Source organism: Xenopus laevis, chromosome 5L (genome assembly GCF_017654675.1).
Source record: "Xenopus laevis strain J_2021 chromosome 5L, Xenopus_laevis_v10.1, whole genome shotgun sequence".
Classification (NCBI taxonomy): Eukaryota; Metazoa; Chordata; class Amphibia; order Anura; family Pipidae; genus Xenopus; species Xenopus laevis.
The window spans coordinates 78,081,406-78,105,177 of NC_054379.1; the positions used below are offsets into that span (position 1 = coordinate 78,081,406).

The 23,772-nt window shown below is 38.9% G+C and overlaps 1 protein-coding gene across 1 annotated transcript; it reads left to right on the top strand.

Annotated features, from left to right (window-relative positions):
• The first annotated feature begins 1,081 nt into the window (after positions 1–1,081).
• LOC108716811 (arylsulfatase A-like) lies at positions 1,082–22,988 on the top strand. The gene is made up of 15 exons (XM_041562978.1): positions 1,082–1,506; positions 1,956–2,033; positions 2,138–2,168; positions 2,417–2,494; positions 2,625–2,696; positions 4,685–4,741; positions 6,191–6,892; positions 10,491–10,905; positions 13,143–13,383; positions 15,745–15,963; positions 17,899–18,068; positions 18,615–18,739; positions 18,963–19,090; positions 21,195–21,297; positions 22,550–22,988. Exons 8-15 carry the CDS (start codon positions 10,841–10,843, stop codon positions 22,885–22,887), a joined length of 1,389 nt encoding a protein of 462 aa, XP_041418912.1. The 5' UTR covers positions 1,082–1,506; positions 1,956–2,033; positions 2,138–2,168; positions 2,417–2,494; positions 2,625–2,696; positions 4,685–4,741; positions 6,191–6,892; positions 10,491–10,840; the 3' UTR covers positions 22,888–22,988.
• The last annotated feature ends 784 nt before the right edge of the window (positions 22,989–23,772 follow it).

The following is a 23,772-nucleotide window of genomic DNA, read 5'->3' on the forward strand; positions in this document are numbered from 1 at the left end:
CCGCTCAACTATGGGAGTAGACAGCTAAGGCACTGGTTCACTCCAACTGCTTTCCATGTAATTGCAAGTAAGCTTGTTTCCCTCTGGCAAAATTCACTCTTCTATATAAAATTTAATTCCTGAACCAGCAAGTGTATTTTTTTTAAGTTGTAATATTGGTGTGTAGGTGCCATGTGCTTTCAGAAAGAGCCAGTACTGCTTTCTGGAACTGTTTTCTGGCAGGCTGTTGTCTCTCTTACTCAATGTAACTGAATGTGATGCAGTGGGGCCTGGCTTTTTCTATTGAGTGCTGTTCTTAGATCTACCAGGCAGCTGCTATTTTGTGTAAAGCTGGACATAGATGTAAAGGATTTTAAAAGATCCAATCGTTATTGTGAGACCACAAATATCTCAATGATAGTTTAAATGTACGATGTGTGCATCAACTAAAAAGACCATTTCAGGCGAAATTGCCAGCAAAACTGAGGGTGCATCTATCGATTAGGCGGCACACTCAGGAGCCCTCTCGAAAATAGAATCGCTCGCTTTCAATTCACGGATAAAACAGGTTTTCTTTATTTAAACATCTCGGTACACCAAAATCACAGCACCATGAGGTCTACCTCCCAACTGTACGGTTTTTCACGGGACAGTCCCGATTTTGACAGCTCAACCCGCAGATTGTTGCTGAAATGTCCCAACTTTCTCTTTGATCTTTGACTTTCATCACAATAAGGATAACAAGTTTATGAACTAGCTGCTGTGTAAGGCTCATTTCCGTTTGCAGCTGTTTTGGAGAAGGAGGTATTAGTTGCATTTGGAAAAGAGATTCTTGTTATTTGGAGAGCATTCAGGTAATTTTATGTAAAAATGTCCTATAGCATAACAGGTACCTGTATAGTTTCTTTAAATGTTCTTCTGGCTCTTTCCAGCTTTCAAATGGGGAGTCACTGACCCCATCTAAAAGCAAATGCTCTGCAAGGCTACAAATCTATTGTTATTGCTACCTTATATAACTCTTTCTATTCAGGTCCTCTCCTATTTCATATAGTCTCTTTTTAAAATCAATGCATGGTTGCCACGGTAATTTTAATAATATGTTTCCCTCTGCTGGAAGCAGTGACAGTGAATGGGGCATTTAGACCATTGCTATTTTTATCTGAGTGGTCCCATTGCTTTGTGTGCACCACTTCTGAGACTTCTTGCTAAGATCAGGTGTAGTGTCTGTTCTTATTAGTTCCTCACTGTTGAGGCAGAGGACCACTTGATCCTCTGGCCAAAAGGCCGGCAATTTATGAAGCTCAAAATGTTGCATCCTAGGCCTTGCAAGTCTAAGAAACCTGAACTCATGTGTTTCTCCTGGCATAGGATGTAGGGCACAGCATATTACCTCACCTTTAAAGTTGGGATTCTCTTATGCCCTGGCTATGTCTTAGAAAGTTTCATAAGTTTAAATTGTATTTCTTTTGTTTTTCTATGTTGGAAACAGAATTGAGAAAGTTGGTGTGGAGGATATTCAAGAATTAGGTAATGGACTTTTCGAGTTACTTAAGGTATTTCTGGAAGAAGACACTTTGGCTCATTTATCAACACTGGGCAAATTTGCCCATGGGCAGTAACCCATGGCAACCAATCAGATTGCTGCATTCATTGTTCTACTTGCAGCTGGTTGCAAAAAGCTAATCATTGGTTGCTATAGGTAACTGCCCATTGGCAAATTTGCCCAGTGTTGATAAATGAGCCCACAACATCATTTTAAAAAGTCTTCTAAAAACTCACTTGTCAAAGTAGGGATGCACCGAACCCAGCATTCAATTTGGGATTCAACCCTATCTTGCAAGATTTGGCTAACATTTGTACTAGTATGCTTTTTATACAGAGTATTATATTTAAGTGCAGTTTGAGGACTCTTCTTTTTAACTATGAGGCAGATAATCTGTTAGAAGACTAACCCTTTCTCCTCTTCTCCTTGACAGATCATGCCCCAGCATTAAGATCTTGGGGGTCTCTGATGGACCTTCGGTATGGAGAGGAGGTAGAAGGCGAACTATCAGGTAAATTACATTATTGGCTGAAAAGGACTTTGTATAGAGGTATGTGGCTGATATTGTGTTACACCTAAGGAGAGCTAACCCTTCTTTCTCTCTTTTTTTATCAGCAAATGGAGGAGGAGAAGGATAAAAAATCAGGTATTATTAGATCTAAATATAAATATATCTATATCTATATATATATATATATATATATATATATATATATATATATATATATATATATATATATATATATATATATACATACATACACACAAGTATGGAAACTCATCCAGAAATCCAGAATAACTGGGATCTAGAATATTCTGGATAAAGGTTTTTCCCCATTATTTAGATCAACATACTAAAAACTAAAAATCTTTTATTCCACTTTTCCTTGACAGATCAAGCTCCAGTGATAAAATCTTGGGGATCTCTGATGGACATTCGAGGTGTAGAGGAAGTAGAAAGAGAACCATCGGGTAGAAATCATTATATTATTGGTTGAAAAGTGCTTTGCACAGAGTTTCAAGACTATTTTTAGCTATATGGCTAATATGCTGTTAGACCTAAGGTCAGGAGAGGTAACCCTTCCTTCTCTTTTTTTATCAGCAAAATATTGGAGATCACAAGTGGATCTCTCCGATTCTGGAGTGGAAGAGGGAGAGAAAGACGATAAGTCAGGTATAATTATATCTAAATTTATATATACAAGCATGGAATATCTTATTCAGAATGCTTGGGACCCAAGGCCGGATTTCTAAAAGGTGCGCCCCTAGGCCGCACACCTCCCTGCCCCGACTGCGCTCACCCCCCATCCGCTTGTCCCTTCACCGCTGACCTGCTCATCCCCCACTGCCGGCTAGCTCACCCCCGACGTGCTCACCTCCTTTGCAATTCTCCGAATTGCCGGCACTGGGAGGGCAGGTTCAGATTCTGAATATTGTCCACCCTCTCCGTCTGCATCTCTGCAGCTGTTGTTTGCTATCAACTCCCAGCCTGCCCTGCAGTCTGCCCGGGAATGCTGGGAATTGTAGTCCAACACGGGCTGCAGAGCCGCAGGCTGGTAAGCATTGCAACTATTCCATAGAAAATGAGGATATCTGCTGCCTCGTGGTTGTCATGCAGAGGAGCGTTAGCTACTTTGCTGATGTCTGTTGCTATTCTCCCCTTTGTTGTGGTGTTTGGGATTTCACTGACACAAGAGCTGCGCGCGCATACATACATACACACACACACAAGCGCATATCCAGCTTTGACTCTAATCCCCCAGGGCTCAGCATATAAACCCAGAATAACAAGCGCCGGTGTGGCAGAATCGGAATGAGCAGCAGCCGCAGTGCACTTTCTGCAGTGAAACAAACGCTCTGCATTCAGGGCTGCTTTTGTGTTTTATTTCTGGGGGAGGTGAGAGGTTGGTAACTATGTCCAGTGCTTGAGTGTGACTGTTGCCATCAAGAACATTGTACTGTTTAAGTATTACAGATAAAAGAGAAGATATTAGATTTATCTGATTAGAATTGGCTCTATGGGAGTTGCCCTTCCCATGGAGCTTTTTAGATAACTTGATAACTAAAAAATGCTTAATACAAAGCTATATCTTTTAGAAATGAGGAGAACTGTGATTTTAGTTGTCTACCTGTTACCCTTGGCTGGCACCCCTTTACTTGAAAAAGCTCATCAGCCTGAGATACTATTTTCTGGGTGTGGTGCCATTGTGCCTAGAATATCTATGGTTGGGAAATTATGTGGAGTAGGATCAGAAAGAAGTTTCCTCTTAAGCCATTGTCCTTATACTTGCATAAACATATCTATATTTCCCCCATATATAAAAGGCACAGTTTGCACAGGTACAGTAACACACATCAAGCAAGGAGATGTTTGTTTTTAAACACAAGTAAATACTACATGTTTATTGGTTGCTATAGGTGAGTTAAAGTATAGTAACACATATCTCATAACTCCCTTTGTATTTTATGTGCTGAGTTTATATTTTTTTAAAAAAATCTCTGTACATTTTTCCCTTTTTTAGATACCACCAAATCAGTAAGATGTGCTTGATAAAAATGTATAGTTAATTATTTAAACAGTGCTTTTGGACTTTTTAGCTTCATATTTCCTTTTCCCTTTGATGCCAGGGACCCCCTTTCCCTCATAACAAGAATATTCATAATATCCCATGAATATCCAGAAGTATTCTCTCACAGTCTGTGGGGGCCCAGGACCCAATGGTCCTGCTGCCTTAGGGGCCCCCACACCCCCAGCTGCAAGCACTCTGCCCCCCAAGCCACAGCCGCCTCTGGCCCCCCTATCCCAGCCACAACCTCCCTTTTCCCCCCCTAGCTATGGTGCAGGGAGAGGGTCTGTCCCGCAGGCCCAGTCCAACCCTGCCCACAGTCTCACATAATCATCCTGCAGGCTCTACTTTTAAAAATTAAAATACAGAAAATAGACATTTTCCCTAAAAATTACTATGAAGTACCTTCAGGCTACCCTTCCATCAAGTGCTTTTGGCCCTATGTTAGTCACTAGTAAAAAAAAAAGTTCTCATTAGTAAACATTGGGTAAATATGATCCTTGGAAGTAGCCTATAGCAACCAATATTTAAGTTTTTATAGCCAGCTGCTAGAAGAAAAAACAATTATTATAATATTCTAAATATGTTTTCCCAGCTTTTCAGAAATCCACTCCAGTGAGAAAGAAGTACAATTTGCAGCGTCCAGCTTCTGGTAAAGGGATTTTTATTGATCTGTTTTTAGGGAAAGTGTCCGTATAGACTTGTGGTAACCCAGTTAGCAGAAATGGGAAATGCATTCAAATCTCAGGCAGCTGTCAGAGCCAGTGATGGCTTTGTGTCTCTGTTGTAGAGAAATGAGATGGTGAGGGGTGAGATACCCATATTGCACTACTGCTCATGTGCCTATACCATTTACATTATACCCTGCTATATGCTTATATGTATAAGTATTATTTCCATTGTATCATCATCCTGTGATTTTCATAGAAAATATATTTTTTTATCCAGTCAAAACATCACGCCAAAGTGTCCCTGCGGAGCCTAAATCCCAAATTCTCAATTGCTGGTTGGCACTGTCTAGGGCTATGTTATTGACTTGAACCTCATGCAAGCACAGGGACAGCATGTAATCCCTGTACAAATAGTAGGCATCAGTAGTTAAGTCAGTATTTGGAATTAAGCAAGCAAGCATAGTGCTGCGAGTTGGCAATTCCAATCCCAATGCCACCAGTTACAATAGCTTAGTGGTTGCTGTAGGTGTAAAAGGCATTAAGGGGCCTATTTATTAAACCTCAATTTTTCTAGTCGAGTTTTTAAAAAATAAAATATGAGAGGAAAAAAACTTGAATTTCTCAGTTGTATTCTTGGGGGACACAGGGAACCAAACTGTTCTTTTTAGCTTAGTGGTGGCTGTAGGTGTAAGAGGCATTAAGGGGCCTATTTATTAAACCTCAGTTTTTCTAGTCGAGTTTTTAAAGAAGAAATAATTCAATTTTTAGAAAAAAAAACTAGAATTTTTCCTGATTTATTATACTGCAAATCTTCTAAAAATACAAAAATACTCCAGCTAAAACCTGTCACTGGCAGATAGTCCCTTTAACAATTAGAACATGTTTTTTGCCTTATGATTGTCAACTGTTTTGGGCTGTTAGACGCTGGTTTTCGTTCGATAATCATTCGAATAATTTATTTTTTATGGGCGACAACTCGAAAAAGAAGCACAATTCGAATTGTCTCAATCTTTTCTTGAGACTTTTCCCTCACGGACAATTTTCGATCCAATTTGTTAGTACCTGTAATTAAGCCAGATCATGGATGGGAGTTTGGTCGAATTTTTATTATTAAAATAATGGGGGGGGGAAATCAAGTTTTAATAAAAAGCCCCCTAAGTGTGGGTGCAGAGGTAGTGGGAATGTCAGTAGATTGTTATCTCATAGATATATGATATAAAAACATCTTAGCGTTTGGAAGTAAATTGATAACATATGACAAATGTGTAGAAGTTTAGGGTGATCAATAGGGCTCACTGACAGAGAAGAAGCTGTACCATAAGTTATATATGTGTTAGGAATTTAATGTAGTTTTTTCTAAGTGAATCCTGTATTGTGCAGCAGAAGAAAAGTACAAACTTGTAAATTAAACAAAGTCTCTTTATTTTCAGGCTTCGAAATAAGAACAATCCCTGTAATTCCCAGGAAGGCTATCCCACAAGTCCAGAAATTAGCAGGAACTTCCAGGAAAGTATAGATGTATTGGGGAAAAGTTCTTCCAGAGTAAATAGTCTTTAATGATGATTTCTTCCCACAGGAACTCCTTAGGAAAAGAATGGCATGTACAGTATTTACATACTTGGCAGCAAGTCTTGAATAAGTTAATCAAAGCTGTTGAATAATTCTTTGGAGCAATATTTAGCCCCGACAATGATTATACAAGATTAGGTAATACTTAATCACTCACTCATTGGTAGAAGAATGAATGTAGAACCGTTGCTGTGACTGGAAGCTGTTGCTGTGGCTGGAAAGCTGGTTGCTGTGACTTGAAGCTGTTGCTATGGCTGAGGAGCTGTTTGCTATGGCTGGAAGCTGTTGCTGTGGCTTGAAGAACTGGTTGCTGTGACTGGAGCTGTTGCTTGAAGAGCTGGTAGCTGTAATTGGAATCTGTTGCTATGGCTGGAACTTCCTAGTAACGGAGCTTAACTGAGTGGAAAGGCACTGTAGGCAGAAACGTGCTGGGACAGCCCCAGGAAGCTGATTCCCAGCTGGGAAGCACTGAAGGGAAGCCAGGACCAGGAGCTGCAAGAAAATGCTGAAATCTTGACATGAAGATCTGTTGCAGAGAGACGCTGAACTTCTTCTGGGTTAGGGTAAGTATGACTGTGCATCGTTAATGCACCTGTGCACAACTTAAATAGGCTGAGGGGGGGGGAACGACTGCAAGCGACCGCGGTGCCTTACAATATGCTTCTACCTCACTAGACAAGGGATATTTATTCCCTTACCCCTTCTAAATAGGACCACCAGCCCCCCCCCTACTTCCCTCTCATAACACAAGCCATGTATGGGGCATGAGGTGGGAAATTGAGTGTCAAAAGCAAAATACACTTATAAAACAGGTATGGGACCCTTTATCTAAGAACCTGCTATCCAGCCCCCCCCCCCAATTCCTTCTCATAATACAAGCCATGCACAGGGCATGAGCTAGGAAATTGAGTTTCAAAAGCAAAATCCTCTTATAGAGTATGGGACTCGTTATCTGAAAACCCGCTATCCAGAGGTTTGACGTCATCACATCACCTGACCTGGTACTTTTGCAACATTACAGTGGAATTGGTATCTGCTGGTACCAGGCCCGGACTGGCAATCTGTAGGTGTGGGCAAATGCCAGAAGAGCCACTCCATTTATTTGTAAAATGGGCCACTTTGTGCAGTTAAAGGTGTTCGCGCCCAGCTGGGCAAGGGTAGAGACCACAGCACGCAAGCCAATTATTGCCTCTGCTCTGATTCTAACTTCACACATTGAGCAGCCTTGCGTTCCTCCCTCTCTCCTATGATTGGCGATCAGTCAGAGAAAGGGCAAGACCAACGAACAAACGATTTTCTGGATGTGGGGCATTTCCATAATATGGAGAACTAGGCCATTAAACTACACAAAACTTTTAATTAAACATTAGAAACCCCTAAAGCTGCTGCTTTGCTTGTGTGCTTTCTGAATAATGTGTTTGTGGTTATGGACACACACACACACTAACTAGAATAATCTATACAACTGTGTATCTGGGAGTATTTTACACAATAAATGCAGAAGCTTGCTTTACAGCCACTAGTCTGCCCTTTCAGTTTTGGTTAAACTTTCTGAATAATGTGTTTGTGGTTATGGACACACACACACACTAACTAGAATAATCTATACAACTGTGTATCTGGGAGTATTTTACACAATAAATGCAGAAGCTTGCTTTACAGCCACTAGTCTGCCCTTTCAGTTTTGGTTAAACTTCCTGTTATTTGTATAAATCAGTCCAGGGTAATCACTGTTGCGTACAAGTGGCAGAATTCATTGTGGTTGTACTGTTCGCAACTACACTTTCTCTTCAACACAATATCTGCAGCTAATGGAGCTAAATTCTAGGGTTATGTATAAAATAATGAAGGTGCATTTAAAGGGGTGGTTCAACTTCAGGTTAACTTTTAGTATGTTCAATTGGTCTTCATTATTTATTTTTTATAGTTTATGAATTATTGCCTGCTTCTCCTGACTCTTTCTAGCTTTCAAAAGGGGGTCACTGACCCCCTCTAAAAACAAATCCTTTCTAAAGCTATACATTTATTGTTATTGTTCCTTTTTATTACTCATCTTTTTGTTCTGACCCTCCCCTATTAATATTCCACATTCTTGTATGTCATTCAGATTCTCAAGTAATGGAGCTTCAAAGCGCTTTTTAAATAAATTCTAAGTGGTATGCTTTTGCGGCTTTTAGTGCTTTTAGCAAGTTAGCAAGTGCCGACGAGCAAACACCGCATAGGAGCTCTGTACTTACTGTCCACCCTAAGGCAAGCCATTGCACTTCCATTCGTGGTCCAAGAAATGACCCTCTTCATGTGTGTCTTTCTGCTGATTCAAAAAAGCTTTCTTACTGTATGTAGCTGTTGAACAGGGATCTAAACCTAAAAAAAATGAATTAATATAAATTTACTCAGAGTGGTCCTCTATACACCTAGGGATAGATTTATCAAAGGTCGAAGTTAAAAAAACTTCGAACTTCAAATTCAAAAAGACCAACCGAATGGTGGTCGAAGTGGGACTACTTCGAATAATATGATTCAAAGTAGCGCTACTTCGGTCTACTTCGATTCAAAGTAGCGCTACTTCAGTCTACTTCGATTCAAAGTTTTTTTTACTTCAACCTTCGATCTCCCAAGCTCCCCCAACTGCCTCCATACAGGTTCTAGGAGGTCCCCCATAGGCTAAAACAGCACTTCGGCAGCTTTTAGATGGCGAGAAGTCGAAGTTTTAAAGAGACAGTAATTCAAAAAAATTCGGATTTCTAAGTTTTTTCAACTTCGAATCGAAGTATGACTATTCCCTAGTCGAAGTACACAAAAAATAGCTCGAAATGCAAAGTTTTTCACTTCGAAACTTCCGCTCGACCTTTGATAACTCTGCCCCGAATATTAGTAGTTTTAGGCAATTTTGTATAGCTAGGCAGGCATGAGCTGACCAGCTCTTTTTAAAGGACCAGGTTACTTTTTTTATGCATTTCCTGTTAACCCACATGTTGCTGTCTTTCAGCTTTGCAAAAAGTCTGTTATTAGTCTAAACATGCAATTATCTAAGAAACCATTTAAAATAGAAAATACATGAAAATTGTAAAAGTATGTAAGGAGGAACTATGATGGTTAGATCCCCTTTAAAAGGGTTGTTCACATTTTAGTTAACTTTTAGTATGATGCAGAGAGTGATATTCTGAGAAAATTTGTAATTTTCATTTTTTATTGATTATTAGGTTGTTTTTTTTGTTATTTTTCTTTTTATTCAACAATGCAATTTCACAAAAAACTGTGTGTGCCAAAAAACTGTGAAATTGTCAGGAGCCACTTGGGGCCAATGACACGTACCCTTATTTAATTCAAAAACAAAACAACATTTGCAGAATTGCCGTGTGAGGCTAGATACTGTTCTAACCAAGGGTTTCCTAACCTCTTTCCAGCTTTTTAAATCAATAATTAGTTTAAAATTGTGTATGACTCTCATTTTTTTTAGGAAAACTTTTCACTATATTAAAGGGTATAATGGAGACCGCCCCTGACAGCATGCATACCTATTTTTGGGTCCTGATGAGTGGTGTAACTAGATGTTACTGGGCACACAGCAAGTTATTTTTCAGAACCCCTAATACAGTATGTTTAATGTTTGACCTGTTTTACCAATATTTATTGAAACTGTATATGAATCAGGGTCCTTATACCTCCTGTGCCCCCTGCAGCCACAGGGTCTGCTTCTCTGTAGTTAGACACCAGGTCCTGATCCATAGGAAAACAATCCCTGGTAAATCTACACCAAAATCAAACATATTGAATTTTCTTGCTGCATGCCACATCACAAATGTTGATCACAGTGAACCTTCTTGTCACTGCATTAATGATGTTTAACTTGTAAAATATTTGCCTTTATCATGATATGAAGCGACTGCATGTAAATAAAGCTTGAACTCGAAAAGGGCAATATTTGCTCTGTAAATACTCAATCATTCATTCAAACATTGATTTGTTGGACTTTCTATATATCTTTTTCTGGTCTGGGAACTTTTCCTGTTTATCCTGTGATTCTGCCATACTTGTATGCCAGTAGTTACCTAGATGCTGAGAGTTGCGGATCAGTAATAATGTAGTATCCTGGAATTGAATATCACACTGTATTTGTGCTGATATCTATACTTTTTTTATATTCTCTTTTTGTTTCAGTAATTCTCTGAACTCTGCTGCACTTTGATCCCTATACAACGAAGCAATGGGATTCTGTTAAATCAGTGATCAGTCAAGTGTCTTACTGTGAGGGCCTGTGAAAATGTTGGATTTCTGCATTGAGAAGAAGACCCATACACTTATCCTAGGAAAACAACTTTTTATGCAATGATACACTGAAAGAGCTTGTCCTAGTCATGGAAGTCTGGTACATCGTCTTACTGGGGTACATACTTACCAAAGCTAAAGCTGATTCTCCAAACATTATATTGATCCTTGCTAAAGATTTAGGCTATGGTGACTTAGGGTGCTATGGTCATCCTTCCTCTCTCACCCCTAACCTGGACTAAATGGCAGCTGGAGGACTGAGATTCAGAGACTTCTACTCTACAGGAACAGCGTGCTCTCCATCCAGGTACTTTTGATATATCTTTACAAATAATATGTCAGTGACTGGTATTGATTTGTACTTGCCTCCTTAAAATGTAAGCCCAACTTCTGTTCTGAAATGGATGAGCACTCTTTAATAAGAGGAGCATGTCATAAAACCCAAAAATCCATAAAATTTCATTTGCTATTCAGGCATCTTTAAGTGAATGTCAGATTACTGCAGGTAGATTAAACATCCGCAATTTCTTCTATATTATTCCCTTTTCTACAATTTTTTTTTCACAGCAAACAGTGACATGGCTCTCTAAAATGTACACTATGATCCAGCAGCAAAATATTAACACACAGGAAAATACGATAAGTACAAGTAAACAGAGATAAGCTCCCATTGGGTCAAATGTTAATTTTGCTCACATAATGCACTATTGTCATTCTGATAGCAAGATTTTTATATTATGAAAGTGTTTTCAACCCAAAATAAATAGATATCATTGCTGGTATGCCTTCTCCTGGTTTAGAGGGTTTCATGTTCTGGAAACCTCTCTTTAAAGTAGGGATGCACCGAATCCAGGATTCGGTTCAGAATTCGGCCAGGATTCGGCCTTTTTAAGCAGAATTCGGATTTGGCTGAATCCTTCTGCCTGGCCGAACCGACTCCGAATCCTAATTTGCATATGTAAATTATGGGCGGGAAATCACATGACTTTTTGTCACAAAACAAGGAAGTAAAAAATGTTTTCCCCTTCCCACCCCTAATTTGCATATGGAAATTAGGATTCGGTTCGGTATTCGGCTGAATCTTTCGCAAAGGATTCGGATGTTCGGCCGAATCCAAAAAAGTGGAACAGTAACCTACACAGCTACTTTAAAGAACAGTAACCTACACACCTACAAAAAGTGTTTTAAAGAAATTATAACAAAATGCAGTGTTGTCCGGCAGTGGTAAAACTGGCTACACAGCAGCTTGTTTCTATAAACTATAGTAGGGTTTCCAAAAGCAAACATGCCAACTGTACCAGTACAGGCCAATAATACAATATATTGTCATTCCTTTTAAAACACTTTAATTTTTTAGGTGTTACTGTTCCTTTAAAATATTATTTGAAAACCTCATCATGCTCCTAAATGTAGAACTAATTATGTCACTAAAAATGTCTAAATTGCAGTGCATGCAGTGCTGCAGCTATTTCACCCTTGCAAGCTCTAGTTTAATGCAACTTAATATATTGTTGAAAAAATAATCGTGACACATTTCACACCATCCTCCCAACACGTTAAAATATTTATTTGCATTTTACATTGATCTAATAGCATGTGCAGGTTTGTTTTGGCTTTCTGAGCTCCCAAGTTCATGCAAATATCACAGGCAAGGACAACACCTCTAAATATGAGAAAAATGTTCACCTTAAAAGTCACCTTCTCTAAAGCTGGCCATAGACGCAAAGATACAGTTGTACGAAACAAATATTCGTATGATTTTCGGATCGTGTGTAGTGGAGTGTCCCAACATTTTCAGACCATGGCAATAGGATATTTAGTCGATATGACAGGTTAAAAGATCTACAGTATATTGGATACCGATAATATATCTGCATGTTTTGTGGGAGGTTGTCACTACTGTTTGTCAGACATAACTTTCATACAATTGCTGTCTGTCACTCAAAGGGGTTGGTCACCTTTAAATTAACTTTTAGTATGATGTAGAGAAAGATATTCTGAGATAATTTGCATTTGGTTTTCATTTTTTATTATTTGTGGTTTTTGAGTTATTTAGTTTTTTATTCAGCAGCACTCCAGTTTGCAATTTCAGCTATCTGGTTGCTAGGGTCTAAATCACCCTAGCAACCAGGCATTGATTTGAATAAGAGACTGGAATATGAATAGGAGAGGGTCTGTGTAGAAAGAGCAGTTATAAAAAATAACAATGACAATACCTTTGTAGCCTTACAGAGCATTTGTCTTTTATAAGGGGTCAGTGACCCCCCCCCCCATTTGAAAGCTGGAAAGAGTCGGAAGAAGAAGGCAAATAATTAAAAAAATTAAATAATAATGACCAATTGAAAAGTTGCTTAGAACTGACTATTTTATTACATACTTAAAGGTGAACCACCCCTATAATGGCCAGTACATTGTCTGATTTGTTCTTTTTCCTACTTATTTTAATCTGAATTGTTAATGGTCGATCATTAGATTAGTGTGAGTGTTTGTCAAAGAATAAAATCTGCACATCTATGGCTAGTTTAACTCTTTTGCTTTTTACAGAGCCAGCCTGCTGACGGGCCGCTATCAGTCCCGGAATGGGATTTACCCAGATGTTTTTTTACCCGACTCCAGAGGTGGCCTCCCATTAAGTGAGGTAACAATTGCTGAGATTCTGCAGTCTCACGGATACAGGACCGCCATGGTTGGAAAATGGCACCTGGGCTTAGGGCTGAATGGGACATATTTGCCAACACGACAGGGATTTCAGCACTTTCTGGGACTGCCCTTTTCACATGATCAGGTAACTTTAAAAGTGTTTTTAAATTGCACCTCCTACTTTGCTTGTGGTGGGGACTGGGAGGACACACCTATCCCTCACTTGAAACTCAGAATGTTGTAGAGCTATGATTAGCTCCAATAAAGTGGCCATTTGTGACTACAATATTAGGGAGATTTTCAGTTATGCAATATGTTTCCTTTAAAGCGGTTGTTCACCGTTAAATTAACTTTTACAATGATGTAGAGAGTGATATTCTGAGGCAATTTGCAATTGGTTTTCATCTTTTATTATTTGTGTTTTTTGAGTTATTTCGCTTTTCATTCTGCTGCTCTCCAGTTTGCAATTTCTGCAATCTGGTTGCTAGGGTCCAAATAACCCTAGCAATCATGCATTGATTTGAATAAGAGACTGGAATATGAATAGTTAAAAAAGTAGCAATTACAATAAATGTAATGACAGGTTTTATATAAAAATGTGTCTTTTTTTCAACCTAAAATTACTTTTAATATTTTGTTTTTTTGTAGTGTCAGTTTATTTTCTATACCTCTATATGACATTTACTTAAATTGCTGGTGGAGAAGGAGTTTATTTACTGTACAGGAGGCATATCCAATAAGATTCTCTGCATAGTGTGTGCAAATCCCATGAAAAATCTCATAAAAAGTCTCATAATAAGAAACACCTAATATCCTCTATTGCAGTGCTGTCAAACTTCTATGGTACCAAGGGCCGGAATTTTTCTAATCTACATGGTGGAGGGCCGATAATGGAAGCCAGTGTTAGCCACTCCCTGTTTTTAGACCACACCCACTTTAAACCACACCCATGTTACCACAAGACCATGTCCACATTAATAGCACACCAAAAAACCAAATGGTTGATGCTCACTGCAGGGATCAGGGCCGGAACTTGGGATAGGCAGAGTAGGCGGCTGTCTAGGGCGCCATCATTGAGGGGCGCACTTTTAAGGGGATTTTTTTTTCGTCTTTTAATTTTTTTTTAATTTTAAGCGTTTATTTAATAATTTGTTTCAGTAATCGTGGTCACCCAGTTGGGTGGAATCCATCTCCTTCACCTTCTCCTTCTTGCCGGCAAGTAATAACTCCTTCTGTGCGGTGCAGCGCGACGTGCGTACACGCGTCAATGACATCACTGATGTGTTGGGTGACAGAGAGAGGCAGAGAGCTGGCGGTCTGCTTGGTGTGGCTTGCGCTTGCTGCTCTCAGCCTTGCACAGTTGCACTGAACTGAAGACATTCTTTCTATTACTGTAAAGTGTGAAGGTTCCTGCTGGCACAGCCAGGTACAGATTTGGGGGCCATATGTTTGCTGTTGCTGCTGGGTGCTGGCAATATGATGTGATCAGATTTATTTTTGGCTGCTGCTGACACAGATAAAGATTGGGGGCAATATGATGGCTGCAGAAGGGCTGTATGATGGATGGCTACTGAGCTTGCTGGTACAGGTACAGGGGGCAGTAATATAAATGAAAAAGTGTTGTACATTTTCTTGCTCTCTTTATTTAAAAACCATCATTGTAAGGAGGGAAATGGTAATGCAGGACAGGGGGGCACTGATTGAAGCTCTTGCCAAACTACCTTGTGCCTGCCCTGGCAAGGATGCCACTCATATGTGAAAAAAGCTAAGTCATATAAGACATACCCTTAAATCCATATGCCTCCTCCTCCCCTGTGTATAATACAGTACCTCAGCATATGATTAAACACCTTAGGGGCCATTAACAATAATTTTCAAATGCTAACAAACCCCCTGAACAAATACCAAAGTATGACACACACAGGGAGCATATGGAAGACAGAACAGAGCAGGAGACAGGAAAATGAGGACCACTCTAATATGTACTACATACAGTGATACAGTGCTGGTATTCATTAGCATTTTGTATAAAGTGTGAACAGGTGAATAATGTGGGCAGTTTCAGTCTGGGTCTCAGGTGTGAACAATATAGGGGATTACAGTCTGAATTTGAGGTTTAAACAATTCAGGGGCCAGTTAATCTCTGTAGTGTACAGTTAATCTCTGTAGTGATACCTTTTAAAGTTTACACATGGTAAGCAGACACAGCAGGCAGACTTTGATGTGGAGGGCCATATAAGGGGGGGGGGGGGTCGCCAATTGGACAGCCCTGCTCTATTGGGTCCTACTGACAATCAGTAAAGTTATATGGCACAACTATGTTCTTTTTTACTTGCAACCTATACTACCAGAACAGGGTTTACATGCAGACAGTATATTTCAAAGGATTCTGAGCTACAAAAATAAAAAATATCTTAAATATGGCAAATTTCCTTCTTTACTTTATATGTATTGTTGGCAAGTTATAGCTTTGTAAATTGCTTCATGTGATTATATGCTTCTGCAGGGTCCTTGCCAAAATCTGACTTGTTTTCCTCCAAATATAAGTTGCTATGGGACATGTGACTTAGGAGAAGCTCTAGTCCCTTTGTTTCTTGATGAAAAAATCATTCAGGAACCATTGGATTTCACAAATCTTGTCCTCAAATATCAGAGATTCAGCAAATCCTTCATCAGTGCATCTGTGAACGACAAGAAGCCATTCTTCCTTTACTATGCTTCCCATGTGAGTAACACTTTGACTCTATAATGCTCCATGTGCATGAACAGTTTTTCATTATTCATTTGCAATAGTTTTTTTAAGATGCTGGTCAAGTGGTTAAGGATTTGTGAGTTCCTTTACTTCATAACTGAACATATGTCAAGGACAACAGCTTGAACTTTCATACTGTACAGGCCACAATTGATCTCTAACTGCCTGCCCTCACGCTTCCCTTTTACCTATCACCCCCTCCTATTGAGATACCCTTACAAAAAAGTCAGTTGCTGACTTATATAGGTGGTGGCACAACAATATCATCAATTTTCTGCAATGGGTGCTGTATTCAGGTGCTAGGTCATTTGGAGTTTTAGATCATATCTCATTGCTGGGTCAGTGCTGAGCATAAAACAAGGAATATCATTTTTAAACTTGAAAACAGAATAAGGCTAGGGCCAACCAAGTTGGATCTCGGCTTGTGAAAATAAAACAGGCTGGGAATCCACTCATCCGCTGCTGTCCTTCTGCCCGATGCGCCTGCACCCAGAAATATTACTTGCAGTTGGGCACAGGTAGATTTGGTTCATTTCTGTGCGAAATGTAAAATTTCAATGCGGAAATCCACTACTTCTGCCTGCACCCAAGCGGAGACAATTATTAGTGATGCACTGAATCCAGGATTCGGTTTGGGATTCGGCCTTTTTCAGCAGGAATCGGATTCGGCCGAATTGAATCTACATTTGCATATGCAAATTAGGGGAAGGGAGGGAAATCACATGACTTTTTACCACAAAACAAGGAAGTAAAAAATGTTTTCCCCTTCCCACTCCCAATTTGCATATGCAAATTAGGATTCAGTTCGGTATTCGGCCGAATTCAAAATAGTGGATTCAGTGCATCCCTAATAATTATGCCCCTATTTAGACCCGTCTTTCTCAATTTTTGAGGCCTGCTACACTTGTGAGCCTTGCTTGCAAATCTGTTGAAACACAAGCAGACTCCTTGCTACTTACACCTGCCAATAGTTTTTTATTCTTATCTATTTAATATAATTGTCAACATTTTGCCTTCCAGTTGTTCTTGTTACCTTTTATATAAAGATAATGTAACACATGATACAACTGAATAAAATATGTAGACACATTTATGCCTAACTGTAATTTCAGAAGTGAATTTTCTAATTTAATTTTTTCCCTCCTTTAACATACATTTATACAAATGGTAGTGCTGACGGAAAATCGGATGGTGTGTGTATGCATATATAGATAAATCGATAGATAATAATGTTTGGTATCACAGGTATGGGACATGTTATCCAGGATGCTCGGTACCTGGTGTTTTCTGGATAAGGGATGTTTCTGTAATTTAGATCTCTATATTTTGTCTACTAAAAAAATTATTTAAACTTTAAATAAAATCAATAGGATTCCTGACCTCCAATAAGAATTAATTATATATTAGTTAGGATCAAGTTCAAGGTAATGTTTAATTATTACAGGAACAATTTAAATTTAAATATTGGAATCTGTGGGAGAGGGCCTTCCCATAATTTGAAGCTTTCTTGATAACAGATTCCCGATAACTGATTTTATACTTGATATACTAATATTACACCACAAGCAAGGTGCAAGTGCATTAATTCAATTATTCTAATTCAATAAGACAGTAAAAAGTAGTACAGTATGTCTTTGTGAGCTATTGTTCCTTTATTATAAGTTAAATTTAGTAGTAGGCCTTTGTAGTTATTTTAAATTGTGATAAATCCAAATGTATTCATTTGCCATTTGTGATGGCTTACCACAACATTATGTAGTCTGGTTGGTACTTGTTTGCTGCCAGCTTTACCAACAAAGAGAGAGAGAAAGGGAGTTTCCTAAAGTTCAAAGTTAAGTATTTAGCATGAGTACAGACATATTACTTTCCTGTTGCTCCATACCTACAAATCTCTAATTCTTCCCCCAGCACACTCATTACCCACAGTTTGCGAGTGCTCAATACACAGGCCAATCTCTAAGAGGACAGTTTGGAGATGCACTTCTTGAACTTGATGGATCAGTATATGAGCTGTTAAACACTATTTGGGAAAATGGCATTCAAAATAACACGCTCGTCATCTTTACCTCTGATAATGGGTCAGTAAATGAAAATAACTGTTAAATGAATGTATTATGGTATTCTTTAAAGTTACTAAGAACCCAGGGCTAGCTAATGTTTGCGATTTGTTTTCTGAGCAAGGTATATGGGCAGTGGCACAAGGGGTAATTTATTTTTGCATTCTGTTTTTATGCATGCTCCAGATAACCCTCCTAGTGGCACATGCCACTGTATGCTGTTTTTTTTACTTAATTTGCCATGAGCTGCAGTGCAGTGGAAGATTTAGTCAGACTGCTCCTTGAAGATATTGGGCTTGTTAACAATGTAGACAGTTTTAAAAAAAATGCCACAACAAGCCACTTTTTGCAATTTTCAGGCTGCATCCTGCATTGTGCAACTTTCTTCAAGCCTTTGCTCTCCTTTTCAAAGTGCAGAGGCCTACAGCATGCCCCGTGCTGACTGTGTTAGCCAGCACTCCATCTAAGAGGGAGGGGCACAGACTTTTGATATGGTTCTGAGTGAAAAGACCAGCAACCCAACCAGCAAACTGCTATCTATAACAAGATGCATTTTCTCATTTCCAGGCCCGAGACTATGCGTATGGAGAGAGGGGGCTGCTCTGGGCTTTTGAAGTGTGGCACAAATACAACATACGAATGTGGTGTAAGAGAGCCAGCAATAATGTTCTGGGAGGGAAAGATACAACCAGGTAGGAGAACTGACTTTAAAAATCATTTAAATTCATGAAAACAGAGGACAGAAAGAAGGGGTTACTTAGTGCAGTAGCTCTGAACATCTTAAAGTGACCAAACATCTACAGCAAAGCAGGATGTTGAACCAACAGAGAGGAAGTTATTTTTTTCCGTGTGTTATTTCTTTTTTCATGTGTGATTACTTATGCTGTGTATTGTCTTTCTGCTTTTTTTATCTAGGTGTTACTTCAGAGTTGGCCAGCACGCTGGACATTTTGCCCACAGTAGCAAGTATCACAGGAGCCTCACTGCCGAAGACTACACTTGATGGATATGACTTAAGCAAACTCCTATTCAACGGTCATCCAGTGAGTATGCTTTGTTTTTGTGTGTGAACACCAAAAACTGAAAGACAACTATGGTTTATAAAAAAAATCTGCTGTGTAGCCATGGGGGTAGCCATTCCAGCTGGAAAAAAGGAGAAAACAACATATATGATATGTAACCTGTGCCTTTTTTTCCTTTGTTCCAGCCCCATGGCTACACAACAGCTTGTTTATACAAATTATAGGTGTCTTTCTGAAACAAACACACAGCTTTACAAGTGTATGCTAACAGTATATTATATGTTAATGACTTGACAATGCTAATATTAAGTTGCATCTCGCTCATAGACATGTTCTTGCACCCAAAGAACAAGCATTGTACCACATTACATTCACGTTTCGATCACTAACTCCACTATCCTGGATGCAATCACACTAAAATGCTGGGATAGAATTTGATTATGGGTTAGGCCAAGAGTTTGCACTTTTGTGTCCATTTTCAGCCCTTATTTCTCAGCTTTGTTGTCTATGGTATGTATTCTATTTCGTAAAATATTTGCGCTTGCTTTTTAGTGCGATCCATTCTGTCTTTTAAGCTGGCTATATATGCACAGATATAATCGTACGACAATTTTTGTGCCATGGTGATTGGTCTATTAGTTGTTTGGACAGGTTAGAAAAAAACAATAATATTTCTGCATGTATTACCTATCTGACGATATCAATAGGTGACTGTCACTACTATTTCTGGGATATAACATTTTTGTACAATTACTGTCTATCAATTAATGGCCAGAACATTGTCTGATTTGTAATTTTTCCAAAATGTTGGAAGGTATGGAATTGTCTAGAGCAATTTCAGAATGTTCCATGTACTGTACTAGTTTATTTTGTGTGTGTTGTGTTTTGATGTCATACCATCGTCATTAAAGGTATTAATAGTCCACCCTTCTAATGTCAGATAACAGCGTAATTTCAGCAAAAACACTGTACAGTAATATCATGGTGTTATTTGACTGCAAGATTAACAATATAACACTGATAGGGATGATTTCCACTAAAGAACAGTAAGGCAAAAAAAATTAAAGTTTTTTAAAGTTATTCTCTTATAATGTACTGTTGCCCTGCACTAGTAAAAAGTGTGTGTTTGCTTCAGAAAGACTAATATAGTTTAATAAATACGCTGCTGCGTAGCCATGGGGGCAGTCATTCAAAGCTCAAAAAAGAAGAGGCTCAGGCTTACATAGTAGATAACAAATAAGATCTGTGGAATACAATGGGTACTTTTCTGTTATTCAATATGTAACTTTTGCCTTTTCTTTCAAATTGAATGGCTGTCCTCGTGTACACAGCAGCTTGTTTATATAGGCTATAGTAGTCTTTCTGAAGCAAACACGTCCGTTTTACCAGTACATAGCAACAGTACATCATATTTTAATTACTTTAAAATACTTGAATGTTTGCTGTTACTGTTTCTTTAAGCTTGTGGTGCCTACTTTAGAGAGCTAACAGACTCATATATTTCATAATGTATTTTGAAATACTACATTTTCATCAGATGAGGCAGATGCAGCAGCGTAGAACATACAGTGATGTTTATGCTCAGATATAAATAGGTTAGTTTTTGTGTATCAGTGAATAATTTTTATAAAATATATAAAGTGTGTGTGTTGTAAACGAAAATAATATATACAACATTTTATTATCATAATATTATCCCCAACCAAAGGTGTCGGCTAATAGATCCCGCACTCCGGTTGGGAGTAACAGTAGTTTTTGGGGTTTTTTTTAATTGATCCCCTGCCAGCACTAGGCCACCCAGCTCCCGGTACAAGCGGCCATGTTGGGGCACACAAATGTACATAATGAGCAAATGCCGTAACTCGATTATGTGCATGCGCGTGACGTCAGAATCGCATTATGCACATGTGCTATGTACAACATGGCTGCTCAAACCAGGAGCTCCCTCCCGCTGCCAGCGTCCTAGCGCTGGCGGGAGCAATTTTTAAAAAGAAAACTACTGTTAACTGTTAGTCTGCACCTTTGCTTGGGGATAATAATTCTGAGCAACAGGTGCCCTTTAATCGTTAGCAACCTCTGTATGTTGTAACAGCTAATAAAAAGAAATATATGTTGTTATCCACAGAGTCCACGGAATACTTTTCATTACTATCCCGGCTCCATTGACCCCAAAAAAGGCATCTTTGCTGTGAGATTAGGGAAATACAAGGCTCATTTCTATACACAAGGTGAGAATATTGTACTGTAAAAAGAAATGTTCTCATAGCTGCATTCACATTTTTATTAGCATGCTGCTTGATTGCATCTAGATATTGCTGTCCTCTTCATGTTAGGCTGTCAGGTCACTCCAGTAATCCAGTCATGAGGCAGTGCTAAGGTGTGATTTGTTGTCCACAAAGGGGAGACATGTCCATGTAGGAGTAAGTTTAGCTTGGCACATGATTGGTGAGCTTTTGCTATAATGGTTAGACTGCATCAGGGGCATCACAGTGCAAACATTGGAGTTTTCACATTGTGAAAATGTACTATAAGTTTCATCATACTGATATAAGAAATGTTCGAAATATAATCAATTAAAAATTCTGTACTGTTTCCGAAATAATCTCTTACTCATCACCACCCCCTCTCAGCATCTGTCTGTCTTCATTCTCTCATCATGCAGGAGTCTGGGGGGGGGGCTCCTTTTGCCTAGAAATTGTATAAGAGCTTAGGCTTTAAAATCACCAGAAAGCTGCTCTACATGCAGGATTTTTATTAGTTATTTTGTTTGTGCTGGAATCAGTTATAAATCACCAGAAAGCTGCTCTACATGCAGGATTTTTATTAGTTATTTTGTTTGTGCTGGAATCAGTTATTTGTGTGAGCTAGGAAAGGCAGCCCCCCAAAAGATATATTAGATCTAACTGTCCAACACCCAATCAGAGAATAAAGAAAGACAGATGCTGAGAGGGAAATAGTGAAGAGTAACTTAATTATTTCAGAAACGGTACAGAAGTTTTAATTGATAATATTTAGAAAGTTTCTTATTTCAGAAATGGTACTGAATTTTTTAATTGATCATATTTGGAAAAGTTTTTTATTTCAGTATAATGAAACATATATAACATTTTAATTTTTGCAATAGTTCCCCTTTAATTGAAGTGCTATACCCTAAAAAGCATGGAGCCCTATGATTAATTATGGTGACCATGTTTGCTGTACCCATAACTAGAGTTCCCAGTTAACTAATATCTTCCGGATTTGAGAAAATCATGAATGAAATAAATTCTATTCACATCTTTTACGCACATTACAAAATACAATTTTATGTGCATAACATTTCAGATGTTTCCTATCATTATGAAGATCAACTCAGATAAGGAAGATGCTGTAAAACAATGCAACTTGATGCTATGCAAACACCAAATGCAAGAGAATGATATGCTGTTTTTTTGCCTAATGGAGGCAAATTTTTTAATTTATTTTTAAATCTTTTCAAAGGTGCAGCTACCAGTGAGACTACTCCAGACCCAGACTGCCATGAGACTTCATTCCTGACATTCCACGATCCACCTCTTCTGTTTGATTTGAGCACTGATCCAGCAGAGAACTACAACTTACTAAAGGGTGGCATCCCTGGGGATCTTGGGACAGTGCTGAATGAAATTTTGGCTGAGCATAACAGATTTCAGAAAACTGTAAAGTATGCAGAAAGTGAGATTAATAAAGGAACGGATCCTTCACTGAAACCCTGCTGTAACCCAGAATGCAGCCCAAAACCTGACTGCTGCCGCTGTGAGAAGAGGAGATCTTCCGTAAAGGGGTTAACTTGGAGTTAATTTTAGTATGATGTAGAGCGTGATATTCTGAGCCAATTTGCAATTGGTTTTCATGTTTTATTATGTTATGTTTTGAAGTTATTTAGCTTTTTATTCAGCAGCTCTCCAGTTTGCAATTTCAGCAATCTGGAATGGTATCATATGATGTCACTTCATTGTTCACATGTATACCTACTACATAGGCAATTGAGACTGTAAGAAATCGACTGCAACAAGATAACACCCTCAGCAGCAGAACGAAGCTTAGTCCCAACCAAGTATGTTTGTTGCTAGATTTGTGTCTTAACACCACATACTTCATGTACAAGAACCTTTTTTATAGACAGAAACATGGCTGTGCAATGGGGTCTCCAGTCTCTCCTATTGTAGCAAACCTGTACATGGAGGAAGTGGAAAGGAGGGCCTTACTTACTTTCCAGGGAACTACACCGAGTCACTGGTTCAGGTATGTGGATGATACTTGGGTTAAAATCAGATCTAATTAAGTGGCGGCCTTTACAGAACACATTAACTCAGTGGACAATAACATCAAGTTCACAAGGGAAGATGTCCACGAGAACAAACTTGCCTTTTTGGACTGTTTGATATGCATCCAAGAGGGGGGTAACTTGAAAAAGGAAGTATACAGGAAACTCACTCATACGGATCAATATCTGTTGTTTGATTCCCACCATCCGCTGGAACACAAACTGGGTGTCATTAGAACTCTGCACCACAGGGCGGAAGTTGTGGCAACTGATACAGAGTCCAAAGACAAAGAGCAAAAACATCTTAGAGGAGCTTTGAAAGCATGTTGCTACCCAGACTGGGCCTTTGTCAAAACAGCAGCAACCAAGCCCAACAGGAACATCAATAGAAATAACCGCCCGGAGACACATAGTAGGC